General features: G+C 38.4%; 1 protein-coding gene across 1 annotated transcript in view; it reads right to left on the bottom strand.

Moving 5' to 3' along the window:
* LOC127455903 (gigaxonin-like) overlaps positions 1-11992 on the bottom strand; it is a 30334-nt gene that overhangs the window by 7727 nt on the left and 10615 nt on the right. Inside the window, exons 5-11 of the mRNA XM_051724080.1 lie at positions 5329-5549; positions 5066-5187; positions 4157-4269; positions 3643-3795; positions 3406-3542; positions 1220-1354; positions 1024-1133 (exon numbers count right to left, since the gene is read on the bottom strand). Of these exons, the coding sequence (XP_051580040.1) occupies positions 1024-1133; positions 1220-1354; positions 3406-3542; positions 3643-3795; positions 4157-4269; positions 5066-5187; positions 5329-5549 (991 nt within the window). The remainder of the gene's footprint in view (positions 1-1023; positions 1134-1219; positions 1355-3405; positions 3543-3642; positions 3796-4156; positions 4270-5065; positions 5188-5328; positions 5550-11992) is intronic.

The following is an 11992-nucleotide window of genomic DNA, read 5'->3' as shown; positions in this document are numbered from 1 at the left end:
CTCACTTTAAAAACAAGTCACAGATTAATTCAACAGTGTTCCCAGAAGTCCCTGTGCGGCATTTCATGTAGCAAAATAAATATTTAGTTAAATATTATTTAATTAAATGAAAAAACAAACAAAACAAAGAAAACCTCTTGTTTATACTGCCAGAACGGTGTTGAATAGCAGCACATTGTCGTCCGGGTCAGGTACCGAAATTTGCTTAATGATATCTAAATGGTAAACTTTTAGCAGGGCCGTTTCTAGCTATAAGCGACCACTTGGGGGGCCCTGCAATACAAGGTCATTTTTAAAAAACATATAAAAACATTTTATTTAAATTGTTGGGATATAGTTATATATTGTTATTTATAGTCATTTATTGTTCATTTGTATTGATCTTTATTGGTAATTTATTGTTCATTGTTTGCATTTTGTGTAAATTATATGTTCCAATTTTAAGTTCAAATTTGTTGAAGACTGTATTGTGGTGCCATTCTTGGGTGGGCCTTGATACAGTGGGGGACTCCAAGTAGGAATTCGCTTAGGGCCCCCATATGCTCAGAAATGGCCCTGACTTTCAGTACCGCAGTACTTTTTAGTACCAGTATACCACACAACCCTAACTGCAGGACAAAATATTTTCTGTGATAAAAAAAAAACAAAAAAAAAAAAACAGCATGAACTAAGCTTGTTTTGAACCCAGAGCATTCATTTAACTTTAGTTTATGGGATTTTTAATGCATTATAATGAACAGATGTGAAGAGCAAACAAGAATCATATAACACTTACCTTCTATTTTTATTTATATTTCTTATTTAATAAACAACATTTTCCTGGAAAACCAAAAAAGTACCTTAAAGCTCTGTTATTGGACCGTTCTGGGAATCAAAATCGAATGTTCCCAGAATGGTCCAGTAACAGAGCTTTAAGGTACTTTTTTGGTTTTCCAGGAAAATTTTGTTTATTAAATAAGAAATATAAATAAAAAGAAAACTCCTTGACAGAGGATTTCAAAGAAAGAACGCTTATAAGCTTACCTGTGTCAAGTTCTCCTACTACATATATACTGGGACCAATGGGAACAGCTCCATACACAAAGGATGATGTGGCTTGTATACAGAGGTTTTGGTCATCCAAGAACATCCACCTGGAGAGAATGAAAGAAAGAATGAGTGATTAGCATCTGCATGAACATGACTCCGGTCTGTCTGAGTGTTGTTTTGAAGAACACACCTTTTCAATTCATCATGGAAGAACTCAGACTTGGCGATGGTCATCTGGCTGGACTCTGGATTGTCAGTGTCTCTGTTCCTAACACCACCAAACACGTAGAGCTCTAGTCCAATGCCACATGCTACCGCTCCAAATCTGTGGACAGAATTTATTTGCAGTCAGCCATGATTAACTGATTCTGCAAGTGAAAGAGTTCAATTACAAGTGATCATTGTGATAAATCCAGTAATATTAAGCACCCAGCACCATATGTAGACTAACAATTTTTCTCTAAAAGTCTTCATCTCATGTGAGTGTGTATCATTTTAAACATATTTAATATATTAAAACTATTCTACTATTACTATGCATGTATGTTTTGAAAGTTTAGCAATTATAAAAAAAAACAAAAAAAACTGACTGCATTTTTAAGTACACACATGGACATGATTACTCTACATCACAAACAAGACAAGAACATCAAGAAAAATGACTATTTATTTTTATGCAGATGGGTCAAAGCTCAAGTGTTTCCAGTTAGTTCCAGTTTCCATGGGTTTAGACTGATAGTTTCCTTGTCTACTATTGTTCTAAAGACACATCTGCAAGGCATCACACATCACAGGGTGTGTCTAAGCATTCACAGTCATTAGACCCTTATGAAGACATGCTGCCTTCCCTTTAAAATTATGACATTTCTCTGGGTGGGGAAAAAAACATTCCCTAAATTCACATTTACAAAGTGCATACCAATTTGAGCGTTCAAAATATTTGCAGATTGAAATGAATGGAGCCCAAGTTGCTCTGAATGACTGAGTCTGCTGTTTTCCCATTAAAGGGACAGTTCACCCAAAAATGAAAATTCTCTCATCATTTACTCACCCTCATGTTATCCTACATGTATATGACTTTTTTCTTCTGCAGAAAACAAATGAAGATTTTTAGAAGATCTCTGCTCTGTAGGTTCATACAATTCAAGTGAATGGTGACCAGAACTTTGAAGGTCCAGAAAGCACATAAAGGCAGCATAAAAGTAATCCAGAAGACTCCAGTGGGTAAATCAATGTCTTCAGAAGCAATATGATAGATGTGGGTGAGAAACAAATCAATATTTAAGTCCTTTTTTACTATAAATCTCCACATTCACATTCTTCTTCTTTGGTTTTTGGTGATTCACATTCGTTGTGCATGTCGCAACCTACTGGGCAGGAAGGAGAATGTATAATATAAAAGGACTTAAATATTGATCTCACCCACATTTATCATATCACTTCTGAAGATATGGATTTAATCACTTGAGTCATATGGATTATTTTTATGCTGCCTCTATGTGCTTTTTGGACCTTCAAAGTTCTGGCTATCATTCACTTGCATTGTATGGACCTACAGAGCTGTAATATTCTTCTAAAAATCATCGTTTGTGTTCAGAAGAAGAAAAAAGTCATACACATCTGGGATGGCATGAGGGTGACTAAATGATGAGAGAATTTTAATTTTTGGGTGAACTATCCCTTTAAAAATAATGTAACCTCTTTCACATTTCTACACTAAAGATCTGGTTACCTAAACATAATAAAATTACATCACTGTCTTTTAAGTAAAAATGATGCTCTACAATGAAACTCTAGGGGACGGATTTGTAACTTGAAACATTTTTGCCTTGTATAGACCTTATATAGAAAATATAGACCTTTACACAAAATTGCGAACACATTTTTATTTTTAGATACTAAAATGGGACTTTTGTGAATGATACATAGAAAATAAAATCACCTCATTGATCATAAATCAAATTCTTGTCTATTTTTAACATAACATATGAATAGATTACTGTGCTTATGCTCATGTAATTCATCATTTATAAGTCAAGCTGCATAAAGTGTCTGCTAAATGAACTAGAATTGTACATTTCCTGAATTAAATGCAGTATTGTGGGTGGTTGCCAAAAACAGTGTTACGACTGTTTTTTTAGTGCTTACTGTCCAAAGTCAAAAGATCCCACCCCAAAGTCTCTATCATATTCTGGTCTCTAGATATACCTCAGGTACCTCCTCCAGTCTATGGGATTTTCGTCCACGAGGTGAAATATCGAAAGTCTTACCACTTATAAGAGTAACAGCATATGGGCCGAAGGTTAAAACTTTTAGCACCAAGTGAGAGGAATAGTAATAGTGATACAGCTAATAAATGTAAATGTATCACTTTACCTCCGCTCCTTAAGAGGACAGACTGTAGTCCACTGCTGAGTTTTGGGGTCATAGAACTCCACAGAGTCATACACCTTCCCGTACGATCCACCACCCATCACGTAGAGCCTCTTTTTCATGGTGGCACAACAACCAAACTGGAAAATGAAGATACACACATCCACACAAGTAAGAGATGTAGGAGAGTATTGCAATGTAAGGGTGAGGATTTTTACAGCAAAAACAGCGAAATCTCACCTTGCGCACTGTGGTCATTTTTGGATGGGTTCTCCAGACGTTGCAATGGGGGTCAAACACCTCCATCGTAAGCAGAACCTCAGTGTCCTTGTTTTCCCCACCCAGAACATAAATCAGACCATCCAGCTCTGCAATTCCAAAGTGTTGTCGGGCCTTAACAGAAACAAGAAAAAACAGTAGCACAATTCTGACACCTGCTGGTATCTGGAACTACATCAAAATGACCATTTAAATAAGAATACATTTAGCATAATCAAATCCAAATAAAATATATGTTTCTTTCTAAACAAATTAACTATGTATGTTGTTTATTAAGTGCCTGCACATCAGCTGGTAGCCTAAGCTGGTTTTAACTAGTCTAAGATGGTCTCCCAGCTTAGTCAAGCCCATCTTCAGTTGAAAAGTGCCCAGAACCCCTCTAAAACCAGCAAACCAGATCAGCCCGACGAAGCTAGAAGACCAGCTAAGGCCAGCAAACTTTTTTGGATGTTCTGTGCATGTTTGGCAGGAATACCTGCATCATTGCTGGGATTGGTGTCCAGGTATTGGTTTCTGGGTCATATTTCTCTCCACTGCTCAACACAGTTTTGTTCTCATCCATTCCTCCTATTGCAAACAGGTATCCCTCTAATCGGAGAGACAAGCCACCATTATACCAGTAATACATATGGATGCAAGCACTTTGATCCTCAGGATGGACGATGCATGCCTACATAAAAATAATCCATAAGACTCCAGTGGTTAAATACCTGTCTTCAGAAGCGATATGATAGCTGTGGGTGAGAAACAGATAAATATTTAAGTCCTTTTTTACTATCAATCTCCACTTTCACTTTTACTTCATCTGTTGTTTTTGCTGATACACATTCTTCTTGTATATAGACTGGGCAGGGAGGAGAATTTATAGTAAAATTTGACTTAAATATTTATCTGTTTCTCACCCACACCTAAGTCAAATTTTACTATAAATTCTCCTCCCTGCCCAGTCTATATACAAGAAGAATGTGTATCAGCAAAAACAACAGATGAAGTAAAAGTGAAAGTGGAGATTGATAGTAAAAAAGGACTTAAATATTTATCTGTTTCTCACCCACACCTATAATAGCGCTTCTGAAGACATGGATTTAACCACTGGAGTCTTATGGATTATTTTATGCTGCCTTTATGTGCTTTTTGGAGCTTCAAAGTTCTGGTCACCATTCACTTGCATTGTTGGGACCTACAGAGCAGAGATATTCTTCTTAAAATCTTTGTTTGTGTTCTGCAGAAGAAAGTCATACATATCTGGGATGGCATGAGGGTGAGTAAATGAGGAGAGAATTTTCATTTTGGGGTGAACCATCCCTTTAATAATTTACATGACATCCAAACATGTCTTAATTATTGTCTAAATTGAAAGTTAAAAATAAGCATTTTAACACACCTGCTGACACTACCCCGTGTCCAACGCGCTTCTCGTTCATAGACTGCAATTCGATCCACAGCTGCCTGCTGCGGTCATAAAGAGGACACATGCAGCGTGCTGCTGCTGTGGGCTTCCGAGAGCTGGATTACAAACCGAACACAGGACAAAAAAATTCATGAACATTCACTCTGAAGTTTCACTTAATACACAAAGGAACACAGTAAAATCAACCAGATCTCTCCTAATCAAGTTTTAATTATATTACACATGTTAATACTCACATCCTTTCCTCACCCCCCACTATTACGATACACTCTGAGTAGCCGCGGGGTTTAAATGCAGCGAGCAGTGCCTCCCCCTGCTGATCTGCTCCTCCCAGAGACTCCATGCAGCACTTCCCTATCACCTCCCTCATCAGGGAATCTCTCAGCATCTGGTCCTGGAGGTAGCTCTTGTCCAGACCTTTAATCCACACGGCAGACATCACTTCCTTCATTTGGACCTAGAGAGAAGGCACAGATAAGCAACTCTCAGAGGGTTTGAAAAAGTTGCTAAAATGTAGGGATGTTTGCACCTTCATATGCTCTAATTAGGTTGTATGTAAATGCCTGCTTTAGAGACCATGGGATTTGACATAAAATGAGACACAAATGAAATAACCTAATTTACTACTGGCCAAAAAAAAAAAAAAAAAAAAAACCTGAATATACAATAAGTTCTGCTAAATCTGGTAAAGAATCTAGACTAGGGATGTATGGCATATTGGCCATATCGGTATCGGCTAGTAGTAGTTTTATAAATGATCAGCATCTGCCTGATTAGGGCAATATTGCAGCCAGAGGTAGACCGGTATATATCAGTTTTACCGATTAATTTATTAAGTTGCTTTTTGGAAATATTGGATAATCGGTGAATATTTATGCCAATTTTTTCTTTGTTTTATTCCTCTCTGGCCAATGTGAGAAGATTCTACAGTTAGAACATCTGCCCCTAGAGGTGAAATAAAAACAATCACTAACACCATGTGGGGATTTGCTGTATCTAAATCTTTGATCATTGACAATTTTCATTCATATTTTTATCCTCACGCCAATCCATTTTTTTTAATTTTGATTAGATAATCAAGTATTCTAAACTGAAGCAAAGGTATGCAAAGAAAATGTGTGTATAAGGTAAATGTGCTCTGTCAGCACTCTGTCATCGTGTCTGCAACTTCATTTCTTGTGAATAATAATAGTTTATACCTCTTTAAACCTCATGTATATATATATATATATATATATATATATATATATATATATATAAACACACACACACACTCTCACACACACACACACACTCTCACACACACACACACACACACACACACTCTCACACACACACACAAAACCCTTTGTCTGGTAAATATATAGGCTATAACAGTGGCGGGCCGTGCATTAAAAGTCTAGGCCTTCAGTGTGATTCATGCCATTAAGAAAACACAGTTTCACAATGAATAAGACACCCTGTGCCTTTGGGCATCATACATTTTGTCACAGCTAACTAGTAATACCAATTGACATTTTAAAAACACGTCCACGCGGGGGGGGGGCTCATGTGACGCCATGCGAGGAGCATACGTGTGAGCGACTGGCTCTGTGCACTTTGCTAGTTTTTTTTATTATTTTTATGTTATAATCCGGTGAGATTTGATACACCCAGTTACATATTTGCTCTTTGAGGTAAACATGGCAAAGAAGTCAAAATCCTCAGACTCTGGAGACATTAAAAGACACTTACGTGTTCAAGCTGAGGCCTCTGATGGGACTGCGAGCTGGGGACTCGATTTGGAAAGCACTTCGGGACAAGAAATCCAGCATCAACTGTCCAACATCTCGGTGATGCTGACGAAGGTTGTTGCTGACTTGGAGGATCTCGCTGTAATACGTCGATCGATTACGGCGATGGAAGAAAAATTCTCCGAGTTGGTCACAAGAGTGACAGAAGTTGAAAAAGGAATCGATTATCTGGAATCATCGGAGAGGGAATTATCCGCTAATCCACCCGCGTTCGAAATAGACTTGCAACACATTTTGGAAAAACTGGAATATCTTGAAAATATGAACTGAAGGAATAACATACAAATTGTTGGAATTCCTGAGCATGAAGAGGGCAGAGATATGGTGGAATTCCTGGACGAGCTCTTCCCGAGTCTGCTCGACATAACAGACCATAAACTGGAAATCGAGTGAGCTCACAGAGTCCCGGCTTGCAGATCTGCTGACGGAGACAGGCCCCGATCAATTCTGGCCAAAATCATCCGATAAAGATTTCGTGTTGCGCCAGGCGAGGAGCAAAGGAAAGCTTTCTTGGAAGTATCACAATATTTTCTGGAGTTTGTTTTGTGGCATAACTCCAAGAAACTTTTGCATTGACGGAAGATCGCTTTTACACTGAAGTTCCCGGCCAGATTGAGAATGGTCACTATGGATGACCGCAAAACATCTACATGCTCACATAAAGGACGTCCTTTATAAAGTTGACAGACTGAGTAAGTCAATGTGTATTTTTTTTACGCGGCCTCCGAGTGAATTTGACTCGCTCAATACACACTTGATCATCCGAGGAACCGGAATGTCTATTTTGTTTCTTTTTATGCTGGTTCGCCTAGCGGTTGGAGTTTGTTTTGTGGAATTACACTGCTTCGGGACAGTGTTGTGGATGAATCTGTTCGTTCTTTGTGCTTATGCCTCCTGTTGGCTGGAGTTTGTTTTTGTGGAAAGTTTTTAAGGGACATTAGAATGATTACGTCATCTGCTGCACTCATAACAGCCGGCTCACTGAACAATTGTTTGTCTGTCCGTGGAAACTGAACGGCTTTATATCAGCTAGAATTTGTTTTGTGGAGGAACACACCTTCGAGACAGTTCTGTGAATGAATCTACATGTTGTTTCGATTTATTCTGCCTGTTGGCTGGGGTCTGTTTTACAAAGTATTTTCTGTTATGTAATTTTGCCTCACAAAATTTGCGCAGAAGCACTGGACTTGAGCAATCCGATGGCAAAGTTGTCGCGGGGGCTCTCTTTTGTGAACATGGACCTTTTGAGTTTAGAGGGATTGATGCCGGTTGGCGCCATTAACCCCGCGCACAATGCGCACATTTTTTTTTTTTCAGTTTGTTTTGTTCGGGGGGAAGTTTGGGATTTTATTGTTGTACTAATGGGGAATGTGGTCTGTATAATCTTATTTTTGACACACAGTTTATTTTTTCTACTATAACAAAATGTCAAATGTTAATTTGAGTGGATTGTCTCTCTCCACAAGGAATGTGAATGGGCTGGGGCACCCCATAAAAAGGAAGGTTATTTATTTTATTAAACATAAGAAACATGATATAGTCTTTCTTAAAGAAACTCATCTCTCCCTGCAGGAAGCTGAAAAATTTGGGAAGATATGGGGTGGGCATGTTTTCTTTAGTGCTGGCTCAAGTAAGAGTAGGGGGGTCATTATAGTGATAAATAAACATCTACAATTCAAATTTCTCAAACAGACTAAAGATAAATTAGGAAGAGTCATTATTGTTTTAGCTGAAATTCAGGGGCAAAGGTTGATTTTGGCTAATATTTACGCACCTAACATTGATGATCTGGGCTTTTTTATAGATCTTGAAGGGATGTTGCAAGCCGCTGGCACCCCTCATGATATAATATTGGGAGGAGACTTTAATCTTTTGATGGACTCAGTCCTTGATCATAATGAAGCAAAAATGTGTAAGCCCCCTAGATCACAATCTGCCTGCCTATCATCACACTGGTGAGGACCCAATCTTTTATGTATTTATTGCCTACGTTGATGACCGCCCATCAATAAATACCTAAAAAACTGAAATCTGGGAATCCCAAAATGTAGAGCCAAATTACCAAAAGATCTCAACACTCCACTCTCATATAGGTCACTGAGTGTATTAACCCCCCTTGCAATCCACTCTGACCAGCAGAAGGGGGATTTATCAATACATAATTTTGGGTTCAGCCAAATGCTTGAGGCAGCATTCAGATAAATGTCTGAATTAAGCACTCTGGACACTTTTGTCCATACTGAGTGCAAATGCAAAATAACAGGGTGCAAATGAGCTTCTCCGGTTAGTTTGATAGAAAGGCTTTGTAATGGCAAAATAGGGGCAAGGACTTCTTGTTCAATACGAAACCAGGGAGGGGCTCACTCAGGTGGAAGCGATCAATGAGCCAAATGCCTGAGACCGAATGCATAATAATAAAAAAAAAATATTGGGTAGGCCTAGCCCACCTTTGTCAATCAGCCTATGCAACTTACTGAAATGTAACCTGGGACGCTTTCCATTCCAAATGAAGGACTTCGCTATGCTATCATATGGCTTGAAATAAGAGAGGGGGACATCTACAGGGAGAGACTGTAGCAGGTTGTTGAATTTTGGAATACAATTCATTTTAATAACATTAACCTTCCCAATCATCGATAAATGTAATGAAGCCCACCTGTCCACATCGCTCAAATCTTTTTATTTTAGGGTAAAAATTATCTCTAACTAAATCTGACAAATTTGCTGGGAATAAAATACCCAAATATTTGATTCCCTGTTTGGGCCACTGGAAGGTGCCCTTCTGAAAAGCCGTTAATGGGCAGTATGCTGTCAGAGCCAAAGCTTCGGATTTAGCCCAATTGACTTTGTATCCTGAGAATTTGGAAAAGGAATTAATAATTCTGTGGAGGCAAGGCATAGATCTAGTAGGGTCAGAGACAAATAATAAAATATCATCTGCGTAAAGCAGAAGCTTATGCGCCATACCTCACCCCTGGAAAATCATCCTCCTTTATCGCGGCTGCTAATGGTTCCAGGGCAAGACAGAACAATAATGGGGAAAGAGGGCAACCCTGCTGAGTGCCCCTATTTAGAGTAAAAGAATCTGAAATTAATCAATTTGTTTGTACCGCTGCTACAGGGTGTCTATAAAGTAACTTAATCCACCCAATAAATGTACTCACGAACCCATATATTTCCAAAATCTTAAAAAGATAATCTCATTCTACCATATCAAACGCCTTTTCGGCGTCAAGTGAGATGGCAGCGACCAGAGCCTGATCGTTCGCCATTGACCACATAATATTGATGAAACGCCTAATGTTATCTGAAGAGCTACGGCCCCGAATAAACCCCACCTGATCTATATGTATAAGAGATGTCTTAACTTTACTTAATCGGTTAGCCAAAATTTGTACATCTAGCTGGATCAGGGAAATTGGACAGTAACTTTTACACTCGCTTGGATCTTTGTCCTTTTTAAGAATCAGACTGATCCGGGCTTGTGCCATGGTTGGAGGAAGCTTCCCATTCTTTAATGATTCAGTATAAACTTGTATAAACACAAAAGTGGAGCCAATTCTGTAGCATAAGATCTAAAAAAATCAGCCAAAACCATCTGGCCCCGGAGACTTGCCTGTAGGCAAGGCCTTAATTACCTCATCAAGCTCCTCCAAGTTTATCTCAGAATCAAGAGAATTTTGTTGCTCAGTCGTCAGTTTAGGAAGTTCTAATGGTTCCACAAAGTTTCTAATATCCTCATCAGTAGACGAAGACGTGGAACTATAAAGATCAAGATAGAATTCTTTAAAAGCATTATTAATATCAATGGCCTAGGTAAAAATTTCACCATCAGCAGATTTCACTGAGGGAATGGTAGAAAGACTCTCTCTGCTTTATATATCTAGCCAAAAGCTTCCCTGCTTTGTCCCCCGACTCAAAGTATGACTGTCTTGCCCTGAATAGCCAAAACTCCACCTTCCGTGATAAAATAGTTTTATATCTATATTTCAGTCGGGTCAATTCTCTGAGGCCATCAGACGACATTCTGTGCTTCAGCTCTGCCTCTGCACTTCTAATATTCCCTTCCAACTCCACAAGTTCTCGTGCTTTGGATTTTTTGGTGAATGAGGCATACTGCTTTAAGTGCCTCCCAAGCCACACCGACAGAAGATACTGAGGACCAGTTGGTCTCCATATAAACATTGATTTCAGTCTTTAACATTTGTTGGAAATCAGGATTTTGCAAAAGGGATACATTAAAGTGCCAACTATATGATTTCTTTTTCTCCGTATGTGGCAACACCTCTAAACTCACCAGGGCGTAATCTGAGACTAAAATCTTTCCAACTGACCAATCAACAACAGATGAAATGAGGGACTTAGATATTTAAAAATAAAATCTATTCTAGAATAAATCTTATGGATTGAGGAAAAAAATGTATAATCCCTACCAGATGGGTTTAAAAGTCTCCAAATATCTATAAGACCACATCCTGTGAAGTGTCACCGTTGCTCTAGGGGGCTTACACACTTTTGTTTCACTATGATCAAGGAGTCCATCAAAAGATTAAAGTATCCTCCCAATATTATATCATGAGGGGTGCCAGCGGCTTGCAACATCCCTTCAAGATCTATAAAAAAGCCCAGATCATCAATGTTAGGTGCGTAAATATTAGCCAAAATCAACCTTTGCCCCTGAATTTCAGCTAAAACAATAATGACTCTTCCTAATTTATCTTTAGTCTGTTTGAGAAATTTGAATTGTAGATGTTTATCACTATAATGACCCCCCTACTCTTACTTGAGCCAGCACTAAAGAAAACATGCCCACCCCAAATCTTCCCAAATTTTTCAGCTTCCTGCAGGGAGAGATGAGTTTCTTTAAGAAAGACTATATCTGTATGGGTGTTATAGAATAATAATGGTTGTGATGGGTGAATGAAGGGGAATGTGTGGTGGAATATATATATATATATATATATATGTATGTATGTGTATTTTATTATTTTTTTTGTTTTTTGTTTATTTATTATTGTTATTATTTTATTCATTGTATAAATGTGTACTTTGGTAAGACCATAGGGATGTTCGTTTGGGGTCGGGTGGGGTTCTTGATTGGGGAGGG

This window comes from Myxocyprinus asiaticus, chromosome 18, assembly GCF_019703515.2.
Source record: "Myxocyprinus asiaticus isolate MX2 ecotype Aquarium Trade chromosome 18, UBuf_Myxa_2, whole genome shotgun sequence".
Taxonomy (NCBI): Eukaryota; Metazoa; Chordata; class Actinopteri; order Cypriniformes; family Catostomidae; genus Myxocyprinus; species Myxocyprinus asiaticus.
The sequence above is the reverse complement of the archived record's forward strand: the minus strand, read 5'-3'. Positions and strand labels throughout refer to the sequence as shown.